Source organism: Phycodurus eques, chromosome 4 (assembly GCF_024500275.1).
Source record: "Phycodurus eques isolate BA_2022a chromosome 4, UOR_Pequ_1.1, whole genome shotgun sequence".
NCBI lineage: Eukaryota > Metazoa > Chordata > Actinopteri > Syngnathiformes > Syngnathidae > Phycodurus > Phycodurus eques.
Genome location: NC_084528.1, coordinates 15,062,723 through 15,079,946, shown reverse-complemented (window position 1 = coordinate 15,079,946; position 17,224 = coordinate 15,062,723). Strand labels below are relative to the sequence as shown.

The 17,224-nt window shown below is 42.9% G+C and overlaps 2 protein-coding genes across 8 annotated transcripts in view; one reads left to right on the top strand and one right to left on the bottom strand.

Moving 5' to 3' along the window:
* Positions 1–7,904, top strand: part of itga10 (integrin, alpha 10) — a 25,399-nt gene extending 17,495 nt beyond the window's left edge. The window contains exons 12-28 of the mRNA XM_061675455.1: positions 72–220; positions 304–447; positions 703–909; positions 987–1,117; positions 1,306–1,472; positions 2,091–2,233; positions 2,312–2,422; positions 2,504–2,589; positions 2,676–2,817; positions 3,683–3,775; positions 3,868–4,042; positions 4,105–4,214; positions 4,767–4,880; positions 4,955–5,062; positions 5,157–5,270; positions 7,510–7,605; positions 7,674–7,904. Of these exons, the coding sequence (XP_061531439.1) occupies positions 72–220; positions 304–447; positions 703–909; positions 987–1,117; positions 1,306–1,472; positions 2,091–2,233; positions 2,312–2,422; positions 2,504–2,589; positions 2,676–2,817; positions 3,683–3,775; positions 3,868–4,042; positions 4,105–4,214; positions 4,767–4,880; positions 4,955–5,062; positions 5,157–5,270; positions 7,510–7,605; positions 7,674–7,904 (2,321 nt within the window). The remainder of the gene's footprint in view (positions 1–71; positions 221–303; positions 448–702; positions 910–986; positions 1,118–1,305; positions 1,473–2,090; positions 2,234–2,311; positions 2,423–2,503; positions 2,590–2,675; positions 2,818–3,682; positions 3,776–3,867; positions 4,043–4,104; positions 4,215–4,766; positions 4,881–4,954; positions 5,063–5,156; positions 5,271–7,509; positions 7,606–7,673) is intronic.
* The window catches only part of polr3c (polymerase (RNA) III (DNA directed) polypeptide C), a 23,808-nt gene extending 6,584 nt beyond the window's left edge, over positions 1–17,224 (bottom strand). Inside the window, exons 1-16 of one of the 7 annotated variants that reach the window (XR_009768408.1) lie at positions 17,134–17,224; positions 16,866–17,012; positions 15,671–15,935; positions 15,318–15,589; positions 13,836–13,940; positions 13,592–13,765; positions 13,461–13,512; positions 12,315–12,375; positions 12,085–12,235; positions 10,628–10,729; positions 10,228–10,277; positions 10,012–10,161; positions 9,850–9,934; positions 8,366–8,448; positions 7,482–7,778; positions 6,585–6,784 (exon numbers count right to left, since the gene is read on the bottom strand). Coding sequence is in view for 5 of the 7 variants with exons in the window: in XM_061674188.1 (XP_061530172.1) it covers positions 9,850–9,934; positions 10,012–10,161; positions 10,228–10,277; positions 10,628–10,729; positions 12,085–12,235; positions 12,315–12,375; positions 13,461–13,512; positions 13,592–13,765; positions 13,836–13,940; positions 15,318–15,589; positions 15,671–15,935; positions 16,866–17,012 (1,614 nt within the window). In the remaining 2 variants the exon portion in view is untranslated. Of the gene's footprint in view, positions 1–6,584; positions 6,785–7,481; positions 8,449–8,538; positions 9,097–9,721; positions 9,935–10,011; positions 10,162–10,227; positions 10,278–10,627; positions 10,730–12,084; positions 12,236–12,314; positions 12,376–13,460; positions 13,513–13,591; positions 13,766–13,835; positions 13,941–15,317; positions 15,590–15,670; positions 15,936–16,865; positions 17,013–17,133 lie in introns of those variants that run through there. The other 6 variants (XR_009768407.1, XM_061674188.1, XM_061674186.1 and 3 more) reach the window with 6 other exon arrangements.

Sequence of the window (17,224 nt, the reverse complement as noted above, 5' to 3'; positions counted from 1 at the left end):
AGAGTTCAAATGCAAGAACGTGATGAGTCTGTCTCTCTTTAAGGATGTTTTAAACTGATGTTTTTGTGCAGGCTACACAGTGTCGTCTGTGGTGGTCGGAGACTGGAAGAGGCTGTATGTGGCGGGCGCTCCACGCTTCAAGCACAAAGGCAAAGTCGTCCTATTCGAGCTCAGCAACTACGGCGACGTCAACATTGTGCAGGCCCTCAATGGAGAACAGGTGGAGCTCCGCCACGCTTCAAAGATTGATGCAACACCACCCCCTGTTGTCAGGAAACTGAAAGAACACGTCTCTCTCCCTAGATTGGTTCTTACTATGGAAGTGAGCTGTGTGGTCTAGATGTCGACCAGGACGGAATCACTGATGTGCTCCTAGTTGCAGCTCCCATGTACCTGGGCTCCGGGAACAAGGAGGCCGGTAGAGTCTACATCTACACTCTAAGTGGGGTAAGGATGCACATACTGTCGATCATAATTATCTATCCATTTTCTTTACCACTTGTCCATATTAGGGTTGTGGGTGATCTGGAGCCAATGTCAGATGACTGGGGTACACCCTAGACCACTTGACAGCCAGTGGCAGGGCATATATCACAAATAACCATTCTAAATCACATTTATGCCAAAGGAAATGCTCCTTATTATCCTTACCCTCCTGCACTATTATGCAATAAGTAGTCCATGTTTTTGCCTCTCTCCCAGGAAGAGGTGTTCGTCTCAAATGGTACCCTGAAATCAGACGAAAAATCCCAAGATTCCAGGTTTGGCTATGCCATGGCCATCGCGCCAGACCTAAACCACGACGGATTCACTGACCTGCTCGTGGGTGCCCCATTGGAGGATGACCACCGAGGAGCTGTCTACATGTACCACGGCCAAAATATTTACATCATCCACAACTATAAGCAGGTACTCTCCATCCTTCATCATTTATGAGCTCACAAAGTTACTCCAGAATCCAATCGCAGTGATTTCTTGACTTTCAGCGTATTCCGGGGGTGTCAGTGTCCCCGTCCTTGCAGTATTTTGGCCGCAGTATCAGCGCCAGGTTGGACTTGGATGGAGACGGGCTGATTGACTTGGCGGTTGGGGCCCACGGCAGTGCTGTGCTGCTCAGGTGAGCCCGAAGAACCAGGGACTGTTTGTTTGCCCGTCAGTTAGAAGGCTATTTCCTGGATTATGGATTGGATTCAGGTCGCTGTCGATAGTTCCGCTGACTAAAACCAGGGGGGGGACAAAAGAAAAGAACTAAAACAGGAAAGAACAACAAGTATCTGCTCACATAGGATTCCTTCTGTTTCGCAGATCACGAAGCATCGTGCAGATCAACGTCAGTCTGTCCTTCCAGCCGCACTCCATCAACGTCATCCAAAAGACGTGCCAGCGCGGTGGCCGAGAGTCCGCCTGCCTTGACGCGAATGCCTGTTTCACAGCCGTGTCACGTTCTCCTGGGTCACGCAGCAATGGCTTTGGTACTTTACTAATTTGCAAGTTTACCCCTTCAAAGATACCCCGCTGGAGTCTAGCACATTTTCCCAGCCTTCTCTGCTACACCTTCATGCATTCCAGGAAGGATTCTTCCGAGATCCTCCACAGCTCCGTTGCTATCTTAGTGTCGTTCGCCTCTATAAAATGGATCCCCTTGATGACCCCCTTGAGCTTAGGAACAAGGGAAAATAAATCTTTTGTTACTTTTCCGACACACCTCCTATGCCAGGACCATCATAAACAGAGGACCCGCTGTACTTGCGCACTGTCAGAGCCAATCCAAACCTACATTAATTTACCACCAATAACATCCAGCCATTGTAGTATACATCTCTGTTCGTAAAGAAGCGTGTGACGAGAGTTTTCCTGCCTCTTGCCATGAAATGGCGGCTGAAAGTTCACACCAGGCACCTGTGCGTCCATAGGAGTCGTCTCGCTGGACCGGCACAGAGTTGGTGGTAGTCTGTTGGCCGTCTTGCAGTCAACCAAAGAACCGGCGCTCATTTTGGCTCTAGTTTCCAAACAATTCCAGTGTGAAAAGATGCATGTGTCATCTTTCCAGCCCTATTCCGTCTGTTAACACTAACTGTTCTCTTACACAGACTTGTGGGTAGCAGCCATGTTGGATGACAGGAAGTTGTCAGCTCGGGCGCTTTTTGACGACAGCTCCCACAGGCTGACCCAGCTGGCGGTGCGAGCTCACACGGGACAGACTTTGTGCTACAAGCTGCCCTTCCACGTCTATGTGAGCATTTCAGGCCCAAGCTCACAAGCGGGAACCAGCGCACCTCGTTTTCATCCTTAATCTGTCCATTTTTGACAGGACACGGCAGACTACATCCGCCCGATCAGCTTCTCGCTGCGCTTTAAGATCAACAACACAGAGAGCGGTCCCGTGTTGGACGAGGGCTGGCCGACGTCCGTCAAGAAATATGTGCGCGAAAATTGCTCGCCTCACCTTTCCTGTTTATTTCCTTCGGAAAACATGATGTTCTTTCCATGTGTCCCTGAGCAGATCCCCTTCTTTAAAGACTGTGGAGAAGATGACGTGTGCACCACTGACTTGGTGCTGCAGGCCCAGATGGACATCTCTGGGACCAGGTAGGGTTGTGTACACATATATTCAGAACGTGACAATTCAGTCGTTTAAATTCTAGTGAGTCAAAGTTCTCCTGTTTCCTCCACAGACATAAGCCTTATGTGATTCGCAGTCCTCGTAGGCGTATGTCAGTGGAAGTTCAGCTGGAGAACAGACTGGAAAACGCCTACAACACAAGTCTGACACTGCACTATTCACGAAACCTGCATTTCTCCAGCCTCAGTATTAGGGTACGACCCAACATCACAACTTACAGCGAGTAGGGTTTTGTACAAAAATAATATTCTTTCCTAAACATGATATCCCCCTAAACATCAAACATACACCATCCACAGCACCAGATTTAGCAGATGACACTGTGTTTGTTCCTAATTTTTCAGTTACGATTGCGTCATTCCTATTGAGTGCAAATGTGATTAAACCAGGTTTTTTTTTTTATTTATTTAGATTTTTCTCAGCGCCACCTGGATAGATAAAATTGTATTGAAATGATTTGTTGTCTGTGTTGCTGTTATCTAAGATGTTTTTTTCATTTTAAAAAAAAACATTGACCCAAAAGAGATTAATATGTATTTTAAACGCCTGAACTACTAATGCGATTAGATTTGCGATTATGTGGAAAATGTGCGATTATGTGGAAAATTATAGTAGACACACTGGACTTGCCTGTCATTTTGTGGGAAATACTGGACTGTATTTCCTCGTGTGGTGATTGGGGGCATTGAGCACAGGTAGCTGCTTTTGTGCAGATGACACAGGTCAGTGCCTCAATACCCAGCAACTGCCGGTCCAAAACTGGGTAGGTTGTGTCTAAAAGGGCATCTGCGGGGGCGACCCCTGACAGAACAAGCCGAAAGTTACTACAACAACAAGTGATTGGGGGCGTCTATGCCCTCCACTGCCGGGAGTACCAGGTATCTCATAGGGTTAAGGCTTTTATTTGGACATATCTATTTGTATTTTTGCAGATTCATTGGGGCACTACATCGATTGGAGCAGAATAGTCTTAGTGATGAATGTAATAGGGTGCTTACACTGTTGTACGTATTTCCTAAAGAATTCCGCGCTGTTTAACATTCATCATTTCTGTTATAGGAGGACGCCAACTTCAAGATCGAGTGTACAGGTCTGGGCTCCAACAGCTACTCGTGTAACGTCAGCTACCCGGTGTTTCGCTCCCAGTCCAAGGTACCTGCGGGAACAACCGCATCCGACTTCACACGTATACCCTCCCTCTCGGTCCAGGTGTAATGTGTCACTTGTGTTCTTTACGACTAAAGGTGAACTTCATGCTGGAGTTTGAATTCAGCTGCACCACTCTGCACAGTCGAGTCCAAATGAAGCTGAACGCAGCCAGCGACAGCGTGGAACGACCGGACACTTTAGGGGACAACAGTGTTCAGCTGCAAAGTTTTGTTCAGTACGAGCCCGACCTGTTTGTCAGCAGGTATACATACATGCAGCATTAGAAGTCTTCCAGTCTCCTTTTGGTATCCTATGATTGGGTCTTCACATGCTTTTTCTCTCCTGCTCCTCCTGCAGCGACTCTAATTTAAACCGATATGAAGTGCATCCCACACGGACAATATCGGAAGCCATTGGACCGGAGTTCTACACGCACTTTAAGGTACACTCACAAGACCTGCCATGTCAATCTAATCCGCTTGCCCAGAACCTGTAGAATCAGTAGTAAGCCTAGGCCATGTAAGTGAAACTATATTAGAAATCAGATATTCATTTCATCCTCACAGGGCCAGAGTTTGCAAAGCCCCTTAATGACATCAACATCTGCCATCCTCTGGTTGGTTGGTCAGAGCAAAACTTGTTACAGCTCAGTTCTACTAGCAAAACACGTCTGTAGTGATCTGCCCACATTACGGTAATATCTCGTTGATCACAGTTATATTAGTTAAATATTGAACTAGAAAACTGCTCTAGATATTGTTTGCATCACAGTTGTGTGATGTTATATTTGATATTTGTGTAGAAAATATGTTTGGGTTTTTTTATAACTGCGACGTGATATTGGTGGTCTTAAGATGTGGATTAAGTCAGGTGAGTACCTACTGAAGGCCCAGGTACCAAATGCACAGCCCGCCACTGTAAGATTTCCAAGTTCTACCCAAAAAAGACTGACTTTGATAAGAAGAAGCAACGTATGTTTTTTTCTATTTGGTAGCTCCAGAACTTGGGTTGTTATCCGGTGAGTAATCTGGAGCTGAGGCTGCTTCTGCCCGCCGTGGCTGCGGAAGACAGAGTCTTCGTGACCGTAACAGACATCTCCTCGCACAATGTGAGTCGTCCCCTCGTTTACTAGTGCCCTCCTCGTCTTTCTGCCCCTTTAACCCACTCCGAGTTGTCTCCCAGGCGACAGCTGTGAATTGCAGCGTGCTAAGCGATTTGGCCCAGCTGAAGGGTCGGCAGAGAGACGTGCGCCCCCTCCACCCCGAAGACATGATGCAGGATGATGTCCTGGTGAGCCCCTTGCAGCAAAGCCGAGATCGAGCATGTTGGTCATTTCAATTTTTTTTTGTTTTAAATGTGTTTTTGTGTTGGTATCTTCACTTAGAACTGCAGCAGATCATGGTGCATAGAAGTTACATGTCAAGTCCAGCAACTCCTGAAAGGACAAGCTGAACTCATTCGCCTTAGTCGCAGAGTCCACGACGACTTTTTCAGACAGGTGAGTAGCCACTTAACTATAGGCACAGATTTCATACTGGCTAAGTAAATTTGTAAATTGACACAAGATAATAATTTCAGCAAGTACTGTATACTTTTTGTTACATTTTTGTTTAGCTGTGCCGTGAGATTTTTCCAACGTAAAAAGTTGGGAAACACAGGTTTAGAAAACTGAAAATTCAAACTTTTAAAAACAATTCTCCACGTGTAAAACAACTACATCATTAAAGATATTTAACACATAAAAAAACAAAATGTAGGACGTGCACACGTATGAGTATACAAAACATCCCTAGCAGAACACAGGGCTGTGACTGCACTTCTCCAGCAAAGTGAACACTTACTGTGACCAACAGAGACACAGAATGCCCATAATTGAATTTGACAACCCAAAGAAACGTTCTGTAGACTATTAAACATCCACCAAGCAGTTGTAGTGTTTTACAGAGTAACATCGCAGGTCCTGGCTTCATAAAAATCTATTGTGTAGAAATATTCAACACTAACAACGTGACATCATTGCAGAACAGTATTGCTGTATATGCTTCTATTATATACATGTGGGTTTGGTAGTAGCAGTATATTTCCATTGGAGGAAGCTCGTTGTAGAGGTCAAGAGATCGGAGCTAATTGCTGCTTTTGCAGGGTGTCACCTGATTCAGGTAAGCTAATCAATTAGTACTGAGCAAATAATGATTCACAGCTTGTGCAGTACTACTGTATGTATCAAGGGACACATGACTCCACAATCCAATTCAGGCTACTCACCTCCCATGTTTTTTAATTTTATTTTTTTTACAGTAACTTACTGACAATAGTGTGGTAAATTCAAATTTACGGTAACTTACTAAGTTACTGTAGAAACCCTATGAAATGTCTAACAGTGTAACGTTTCTCCTGTACTAATGTATCCAGCTGAGTCACATTACAGTGACTTTGTTTTGGAGGACAAGCATTTGTGTTTATTGACAAAATGTCATCACCACCTGCTGGCCTGGCATGCTGGTCACTGTGAATGGGAAAAATGCTAACAATATATGAAACTTCTAAAATGCAAAGAACTAAACCAGTTTTTACAAGATCGTTTTTGTGTAAACGTATGTATCCATCCATCCATCCATCCATCCTTCCATTATCTTTACCGCTTATCCTCACTAGGGTCGTGGGCCACCGGAGCCTATCCCAGCTAACTTCGGGCGGGAGGAGGGGTATCCCCCGAACCGGTCGCCGGCCAATCGCAGGGCACAGAGAAACAAACAACCATTCACACTCACATTCACACCTTCGGGCAATTTACAGTCTTCAGTTAACCTACCGTGCATGTTTTTGAGATGTGGGAGGAAACCGGAGTGCCCAGAGAAAACCCACGCAGGCATGGGGAGAACATGCAAACTCCACACAGGCGGGGCCGGGATTTGAACCCCAGTTCCCAGAACTGCGAGGCAGATGTGCTAATCAGTCGTCCACTGGGCCGGCTGTAAACGTATCCTCGGTGGAAGATTTTTGGGGCCTTTTCTGTTATGAAATTAAAGCATACAAACAATTATATTTTGGGCATTCATTTCCATGACAGCTTTTTAGTTTTTAAGAGGAGTGGACTTTTTAAAAAAAATAAAAAAATTAAACCTTTACTATCGTCTTTGAAAGCGTAGGCTATACAACTCGTGTTAAGTGTTGGGCATGAGTATGTCATTATAGCCAAAAACAGAAATGGGCAGAACACAGCAGTGCTTTTGTTTGGGCGTAGAACGGTTCTCTAGTGTACACTTACTAGACCGCTATTTGGTCCAGCGGAGTTGAATTACTTACATCAAATATATGGTGAGCTCTTTTCGGAATTGGGTAAAAGACAACATTTTAAAATGATCAATCTTGCCATGCCAGTTATTGTGTAAACTTAGCGCAGACCCTAATGAGGACAAGCAGTATAGAAAATGGATGGGTGAAGTTTGGATGGATAATCAGAACGGATGTATAGCATTTTGGAAAAGAGCTCTTCATATACAAATAAATGTCCCATTTAAAAAAGAAGATACCGAGAAGACACATTTCTTGACAAAGTGACATCGCCAACTACTGGCCTGGAATGCATATTCTATAATTTTCAGTTGTTTTTCAGATGGCTTTGACCAACGCCACCCAGAATTATTCTCCCAAGGTCCTTCGTATGTCATTTCCACCCCAACTCCAACTTTTGGCACAAGCAATTTACCTCTCGCCTTGTGTCTTTTTGCCTGCAGGCCAAATATAAGTCAGCAAGGATCGTCAGCTTGTATCAGATCGCGCCTCACGAGACCAACCTCATCACCCTGGCAACAGGAACAGTGTGGCGAGAGGTAAAAGCAGCATGTTACAAACCATCCCAATGATAAGAACCTTCTCTAATATGTCCCCTTGCCTAAAGACTGTACTGGAGGTGCTGAAGGGAAGAGCCATTCCCATCTCACTCTGGATTCTTATTGGGAGCATCATTGGTGGTTTGCTGCTACTGGCGCTCATCATCTTCATACTATGGAAAGTATGCATGTATATTTCTGTTCATCAAGTAAACTTGCTTCATTGTAGAGTTCACAGTCTAATTCGGTGTCACTTCTCAACAGCTTGGCTTCTTCGCACGCAAACACAGAGAAGATGAGAACCAAGAAGACTGAAACCAACACTTGCAAGGCAATCTGTAGGCTAATGTCAGTCATTCCACCTCCAAGCAGGCCCAAAGACAAAAAGCATCAGGTGTCCCTCAATGGCCAAAGGAAGTTTCTCAGCCCTACAAGAGAAATGCACTACCCACTAGTTCCAGGGCTCAGAGAACTTATGTAAATAGTCTTTTTTTTTGTATTTGGAAGTGTCTCAAATTTCTTCTATTTAATAAACAGACACGGTCTTGGTTTCACATTTCAATCATTGCTTCTCAAAACTGTGATGAAAATAATTGTCCCCACCCACTAAGCACATAAGGTGCGAGGGTGGGAGGTATCCCCAAAAACTACACAACCAATTTTCATGAAACTTTGTGGAGGGGTGCAAATCCAGTTGGAAATGCTAATAGAGGAAATTATTTTCTCTTTTTGCCAAATGAATTACAATGGATGGCATTACCTGCCCAAGAAAAATGGCAAGTCCCATCATCCTCCTTGTACCAGGATAGAATTTGTTACTGAAGTATGCTTGTTTTTTAGTCCCTGTAAGGTGAAAAGAATATGTCTTGTAAAGTCGACACACCACAGAATAGTGTTGTTAACAACCCTGCCAAATTTGAATGATTGAAAAAAAAAATCAGCAAGTGTATGAAATGAGGCTTCAAAATTGTGAAAATCAAGCACTTTCAAACGCTGTGGGTGTGTCTGCTGAATGCTTCGAAACAACTGTCAATTAGCTACTGCACATCTTTTTTACGCCTACACATACCCACATGTTTGAACCACAAAAACATATCCTCTTTAAGCCTCTGGTGGCCAGAATATCAGAATCAGAATTATCTTTATTTGCCAAGGAATTTGTCTCCGGTAGTTGGAGCCGCTCTTGCACGACAACAGACAGCCATTTGACAGAAAATACTTTTGAGACATAAAAACATAAAATCATCATCTGAGCAATAAGGGTTACAAGTAATGTGGTAATGCCGATCATCCATTATCATCATCATCATCATAATCCATAGGATCAATGGATGAGATGCAGAGCACCTCTAATGCTGAAAGACATGCAGAGGATGAGGAAAGCCGTGGGCAGCCGTGGGCAGCCGTGGCCCAATGGTTAAGATCATCGCCTGCCACCGTGGGTGACCTAAGTTCAAGACCCTGACTGGCCATCCACCAAGTGCGAAGCTCCTGTCAACATGTGGGATGTCATGTTGCACATTTTCAAAAATTCTCTTCAAAGATGTACAGTGAATTTAAAAAAACTAATCTCTGAATTCACTTTACGCAGTCTTTAAAAAAAAACTTTTGTGATTTCATGGTAAGATGCCATGTTGGTGTCGTGGACGGCAATGCCGTAAGAGCAGATCGCAAAAATAGACTCGGTAAAAGGTCCAAAAACAATTTTAATTCAACGAAAGAGCATGTGATGGCGAGACGTACGAAGCCAAAGGGACTCACAACCAGAGAGAATCAAAAAACGGATAACAGGGGGACAAAACAAAAGGTCCGTGTGGTAAACGATATAAGTTTTAATTGACTTACTTATTTAGATTTGTCTGTTAGGTAGCAAACTTTCAACTAAAAGTAGAAAGTGTCATTGTTGCACTCTGTGGCAACTGAAAACCACACTGTAATGTACAGTACTGCCACCCACAGGACTTGAGTGGAACAATATCACCTGCGTCATGATTTGTAATAAAAATAAATCAATAAATAAAGGACATGGATGTTTTCTTGGCCGTGGTTGAGGTCTGCAATCTAATAAATGTCATTCTACATTAAGAATGCATTTTAAAGAGGGGAAAAAAACAAATTCCGTTCAGATTTTATTGGAAAAACATTGTCAAATTGGACAAAAAAAATAACAACAGACTCAAATCATCTATAAAACAACCATTCTTGGCATTATTTACATAGTTCGTAAGTACTATAAAGTCTTACTCAACTTGAGGAAGTGGCAGTGGCGTGGATGTAAGATTCGAGCAGAAAGATGGTTTCATCTACTTGGTTCTCCGCTGAATCCAACCTTGAACGAAACCGAAAAAAGGAGGACATTAAGGGCACTAAACAAAGCACACTTGGTTACTTGGCTACCACCCCTACTTGTTAATATGAAGCCGCAGAGACTCCAGCTGTTGCTTTTCAGGAGCTGTGATCATCTCTTCCACCTCCGTCAGCTGCTCTGGCTCCGCCCCGCCGGCCTGCAGGGACGCCAGGATGGCCTCTATGCGCTGAGACTTCTCCAGCAGACGCCTGTCAATCAAACACAACACCATTAAGACTGCTACACATCGCGCAGAATCACCGCAACGCACTTACTTGCTGTTTGATGTCTCAAATAGACGTCTGTGTATAAGGTTTGCCACTGTCTGCGCGCACACAGTTAAAAAAAAAGCCTTAAAATAGACAGTGAGAGAACTATACTGTATATAGAGGTCTGGAAAAAAATTAAGAGACAATTGCAAAATTATCCGTTTCTCAGATTTTGCTATTTATAGGTATATGTTTGATTAAAATGAACATTTTTGTTTTATTCTATAAACTGCTGACAACTCCCGAATTCCAAATACAAATATTGTCATTTCATTTATTTGACAGAAAATAAACAATAGTCAAAATACCAAAAAGGTCCAGTGCTGTTTTTTTTTTTTTTTTTTTTTTTTTTAAATCCCTGTTTTTTTCCAGAGCTGTATATATCTATCAGGGCTCAGTAGTTGACCTTGTAGCAGTTCTGAAGCAGCATCCTCGCAGTAGAGAGCTGGTTGACGGTGTAAAGATAAAAGGTGCGAGACGGAGCAAAGTCTGGAGTCTTTGGGATTTCCTGGAGGGAATATGAAGGTTTAAGCATACGGACAGAGTTGGGACAAGGTACGAACATTTCGCACTCTGTATGAAAAGAAAAGCAAATATATACTGTAACTGGTGAAACAGTTACATATTGCGCCGAGACAAGACGGTGGTCGTCTGGTGTAGCGCATTACAATAAACCCCCACATATTTGCGGTTCCCAATTCACAAATGTTTCACCTGTTTGCGTTTTTTTCTGTGGAACTTATCCTCAGTTATTTTCTGAAAACCTCCCCTATTCAAGTTTTTTGTGCTCTTTCTGTAACATCCTCAAATGTCACATGATAGACCCAGAGCCCTTACAATAGGAAAGTAGTAATTAGTAGTAACTGGTGTCAAGGGAGTATGTTGATGTGTTAGTCTTGATTGAGAGAAGATCTTTGTATGTTGGAGAGGAACTAAGTTTGGAGCAGGTTGTTAACGAAGTTACGGAGTCTTTGCTCTGCTGAGTGGCTATAAAAATGCTCAAGCGTCTTGAAGGCATTTGTTTTTTTAAGGATAATACTGTCAGATAAGTTTGAAATGATATTAAACTGTTTTGGAATCATAGTTTGTGGTATATTAGAAGTCGAAACGATGAACTCATTGACAGCTGTTTTCAAAGTAGCGTTCCCCATATAGCCAGCTGTTTTAGAGCATTTTGACTTGTCCCTCATAATATTGTGTTCTGCGACAACAGAAGTACCAAACCTACCAAACGAGAGATTAGTCTCTCTTCTTTCACGAGAGAAAAAAAGTTTGTTGCTATCTTATTCGCTTCTTTAATAATAAGCAGTGGCACTTGGTCTTGTTTTACCCCAAAAACAAAAGAAACTTGTCAAGAAGAGTGACTTTGATGCCAACATTTTTTGCTTTTGTTTTTGCACCTCAAAACAGAAAACAACAAAAACAAGTCGGAGAAAGGGCTTTTGATGCCAACGCTACACGGACTCATCGTATGACTTGACGTTGAACGTCAGTGGCTTTTTTATATGCCGTTTCTCATTCACGCCATGAACTGTGTCACATCATATTTTGTCACGATCGAAACATGTACTTTCCACTCACTACTGCGACACGACTTTGTTTATGCCATATGTATACCTAATCTGTGTAATTGTGATGTGCATAAACTTGCCCGGCTTTCAATGTGTTGGCATTTCTGTCCCTCATAATTGATGACACAAACTGAGAATCACCCCCTAATTTTCATCTTCAACTCAAAAGCTGTGCTGAACACAAATCCAAGGCAATGCAATGCTGCGGTCTACTGGGGTCTGTCAAGCTGGGCGAGACTTGTTTTCATGAACCGAGGAACCCTGTACAGAGAACACGAAATCACAGGTCTACCTGCAGCTGGACCAGGTTCTGCGAGAGAAGCGTGTAGAGCATGTCTTTAGCCTCCTTGGCGGGAATCATGGCAAAATCCTCCACCTGCTTCTGTTCTAGGTGTTTCTTCTTTAGCAAAAGGCGGAAGATGCGCGCCGATCGGGATCCAAATCTGACAAAACGTTATTAGAAGTACAGCTTGCATGAAAAGGACCTTAACGTAGAGTAGAAAGATTAAAACACAAGCTCACCTCTCCTGGACTACAGACTCTAGCGTGGCCCGTGCTAGATTGGTAAGTGTTCTATGCAAATCTGACACAGTAAATCAAGGAAATAATCCACATCTTGTGTTGATAAGATCCATCCATCTATTTTCTATAACCCTTATCCTGTACAGGGTCACGGGTGAGCTGGAGCCTATCCCAGTAAACTTCAGGTCAAAGGCGCATTACACTCAATTGCAGGGCACATAACAACAATCATTCACACTCACATTCACAATGTCAATGACTGAGAACTGAATGTGTGGATAAAATAATGGGTAGACTTACCACTAGGCAAACACAGGCAACTGCCTTGGGCCCCGAGATTTACAGGGCCCCCAAACGTCTAATAAAAAACGATGAAAAAAGTTCTCTTATATTTTAAGCAATTGTTAATGTTTTAGTCTTGATGAATGTGTTTAAATAACATCAAAATGCTTAATCTAACATGATTGCTTTCACTTCCCCCTCTCTTCTCATGCAATGGACTCCGCCATCTTCTCCCTGCGCATGAGCAGACTTGATTCAGGAAGAGGGTAGCAAAACAAAGTTACAAACTTGGGAGGAAAATGAAGCAGAGTTATCCCAGTGGAGCGGAGAAGAGGGGAAGGCAAGAGGAAAACAGTTTTTGTCAAAACTACCTAAGATTGCTACCTTTTTCATGGTTGACACTAAATGCGTAGAACCGTCAAAAGCAAGAGGCAGACGCTCTTGCCAGTCACAGTAGCACTGCTGTCAGTGTCGGCTGAGCAGGATGCAGAAGAGATGAGGTGGAAAGTCACACAAGTGACGCTTTTCTTCACGAAGATGCGAGCATTAAAGAGGCCAAAATTGTAAACTATATTAAATGTTGATTAGTGTTCTAATCAGTTACAGTAAAAGCATTGAGATGATTTACTTGTTAGCTAAACACTCTCAAGAAGGATTTTAAGGACATCACCTAGCTCAGGAAATAGGAAAATGTTCTAAAATTCACACTTTTGACTTGATGACAAACAATAATATTCTAAATCTTTGCAGTACATGGATGTGGGGGGCCACACGACTGGGTTTGCCTCGGGCCCCCAAATGACTAAATATGCCCCTAGATAAGATGACAAATAAAAGCATTTTTTTTTTTAAAGAAAAAGATACTGACAACATACATCCCGCCTCCACTCTCACCAGCTTTGCCCACAAACTCCATCTAGAAAAAAAGTAGATGATAAAAATGTTTCCTGTGAGTAAAAAGCAGACATATAAAAAGCAATGGGAAGATGCCATACTGGGTCATCGACCAGCAGAGAGAGGTACTGGTCTAACACTTGTCTGGGAATGTTGTAGGTGGCCGGCAGGGATCTGAAGATCTCGTTGGCCGAGAGGGGCTTTGTGTAGGCGGCCGTGGGCGAAGTGGTCACCTCGCTCATCCTCAGCATGGTCCGTACGATCTCACTGCTGGTCTGATAGGTAAACACGGACACAAAACATTTATATTTCATGACGCACAATTTCAGTTTGCTATCAAACGACCTGGTCAAGCTTGTTGGCCACAGCGCTGATGATAGCTTGGTCTCGGAAATGGAGATGGAACCTGTCAAAGTTCACCTGCCAGTAAATGCCCTCGTCGCCAAGAGCCTGAACACAAAGGCGGACATGTTCAAGAAGCAGCAGCTATAACACAAAGACAATTGGCCCGACAAGGTAAAAGTTGGAAACGTTTCATGGGAATTGGCAGGAATCTATGGGAATTTACAGGAATAAGGTACAAATTTTCAGGTTTGCCTGTAATTGAAAACATAATAGTAGTAGAAAAAAAACAAACACATTTCATAATCTATTTTGAATTTTATTCAAAATAACAATTTCTACATGCTGGACAGTAGGACTGTAAAGCTACACCCCCTATTTGTCCATTACAAGCACAGATCATTTCTAAAAATATTTTTCGAAATTGTGATGGGTGATTCAAGGTAATATATTTGATTTATTCATTATATTTTATTGTTCAATGACAGTCACCATTCACAAATAATGTAGAACCATTTTTTTTTTGTTTACCGTCATATCGTTTCGTTGACATGATTTATTTACATTAAGTTGTTATTGTTGTTACAATAATCATATAATAGCTAAAGTAATAACAACCTACAAAAACCTCAATTCACCAACTACAGACCAATATCAATACGGGATGGCCGCGTTCATCTGCCTTGAATCCAAAATGTTCCCACATCGTCGCGGTGGAGTTAGGCTTTGGAACTAATTCTATTAATTCCATTAACTGTGCAGCTACCGCCTCGCCATCAGAAAACTTAGCTTCGTGTACCCGAGCACCCGCGTTGTCAAACGCACACACGCACAGACACGCATTCGTACCTATGGACAAAATAAATTCAATGGCAATAAAATATATATTCATATATTCATTCTTGTTCTGTAAAATGTTTGACATGCATGTTTTTGGAATGCGGGAGCGGGCGGAACACGGAGCTCCCAGGACTCAAATCCAAAACCTCAGAACTGTGAGACAGATGTGCTGCTGCTAATCTCTTGTTTACCGTGCTGCCCAGCTTCATAAGAAAGTTTTTAAAACCTATCCACATGACTCTGTGTGTAGAGAAGAAAGAGGGCAAGTTATGAAGGCAACCTTTACAGTTAGGAGTATTTCAACCTCGCCTCTTCCCCCACTGACACTGACACACACACACACACACACACTACACACACACACACACACACACACACACTTTATGACACAATGATGCGCTGCTAACAGGGAAGGGTTGGGGCTCAAAATCAACAACCAGCTTCTCCCCGCATTAAATTTGTAGTCTTGCAAGATAATAAATCTTAAATTTTAATAAATCTGATTGTTTTTTGTTCTCTAACAGAATCAATTCAGTTACCTTTTTTTGTATTCTGATTACATAATCCAGTTGTATGTATTCCGTTACTCCCCAAGCCTGTCAGTAATTATATTTAATATATATCATTATGAAGTGTAACACCCACCACCGATTCCATCCTGGCCTTCTTTGCAACGCTTTGGTCCTCTGGATCCTCAAGCTGCCTCTTACCACGTCCCACGAGAGTCACTTGTGGCACCATGTAGCAGTCGGGGAAACTCTCTGGAGCCAGCAGCTCGGTGCTAATAGGAGCTTCAGTAGTAGCTGGATTGTCCTTGGTTGCAGCACTTGCCATCGGGGGGCAGCGTTGTAGAAAATGAGTCTCCACCAGGTTGGAAAAGGCAGATGACACTTCCTTGTAATCCATGCTGCGGCCCTCTGTGAAACCAAACGCAAAGAAGATGAGACAGGTAGATTTTAAAATTATATCATCTAGTCTTCTCAGTCAAATTTACTGACCCTCCATGGTCTGAGTGAGGCGATCCGCGACTACTTTAACAATGTTGCTCATGGTCACATGACCTCTCTGCAGCAATTCCTCTATGATGAGCTCTCCGGTGTCGCCGTACAGCGTCTTGGCGGTGTAGATGTAGCGCGGGTAGCGGAGGATCTTCAGAATGAGATCGCAGCTGATGTGATACTCGGTGGGGCTGCCTGGTCCTTTGCGGCCCGGGCTGAACATGCAAGTTCCGTGTTGCATGAGCACACACAGGGACCTTTTCACCTGGCGATAGAAACAGAAGATGGCTATGAAAATTTGCATCCTCATCATTGTAAATTAAAACAAATTCAAAATAAATACAAGCCATGACACTACTTGCACCATGCCTCATTGATGTGGTGGTATGTTTTGGCTCATCAGAATCACCTTTATTTGCCAAGTATGTCCAAAAAAAAACACATGAAATTTGTCTCCGGTACTTGGAGCCGCTCTAGTACGACAACAGACAGTCAATTGACAGAGAACACTTTTGAGACATAAAGACATTGACAAAAACAGTCATTGAGCAATAAAGGCTCATGAGCAGTTTCTATCCTTCTCCATACTCTTCTCTTTTCATCACTTGGGTACAAGTTGATATTGGTCTCATCTGTCCAAAGGATGTTGTTCCAGAACTGCAAAGGTTTTTTAGATGATGTTTGGCAAACTCTAATCTGGCCATGCTGTTTTTGAGTGAAGCATGGCGGTGGTAATGTTATGGCGTGGGCATGTATGGCTGCCGATGGAAAGGTTCCCTTGTATTTAGTGATGATGTGACTGCCGACAAAAGCAGCAGGATGAATTCAGAAGTGTTTGAAAAAAGTGAAAGTTTGATTTGTGATCGTTAATTTGTGCTCCCTTATAAAATGGGAGGCATATAAACAAACTACTATAATTCCTACACCCGCCGTTCACCTGATTTGGATGCAAATACCCTCAAATTAAAGCTAAAATTCTCTAATTAAAGCACATCTTGTTTGTTTCATTTTAAATCCGTTGTGGTAGTGTTTAGAGCCAAAAAAAAGGTGAGAATTGTATCGATGGACCTGACTGTACACTGAGCAAGGACAGGCTCGGGCTCACCCTTGACCTTAACAAGGGTCATATGGGAGTGCTTAAAAAAAAAATCATAACTAGGAGGGACACAAATAACAATACACGTAAGAGCGGTACCAAGTCCAGAGAGACGCCGGTTTCTTGAATGATGCTCCTGAGATTTTGTCCTCCACCTCTGAGCAGATTCGTTCCAACTTTCTCTACCACTTCTCCAAAGTGCTCCCGAAGTAGAAGACCGCACAGGCGCACCTCCTGGGAAGTCATCTGGATACACCGAGCAACCCAATAAAACCAAACATTATTTTGAAAAAAAACCACACAATTAATAACGGATGACACTCTACATATGATTTTCAGTAAACTTTTGTGAATTATCCTCACCAACCTTATTATTCGGCTGCTGTTAAAGTTAAAAATGTGCCTCTCACAAGTGAAGAGGAAACGCGTCTAGGTGCGTGTTATCAACAGACGAAAAC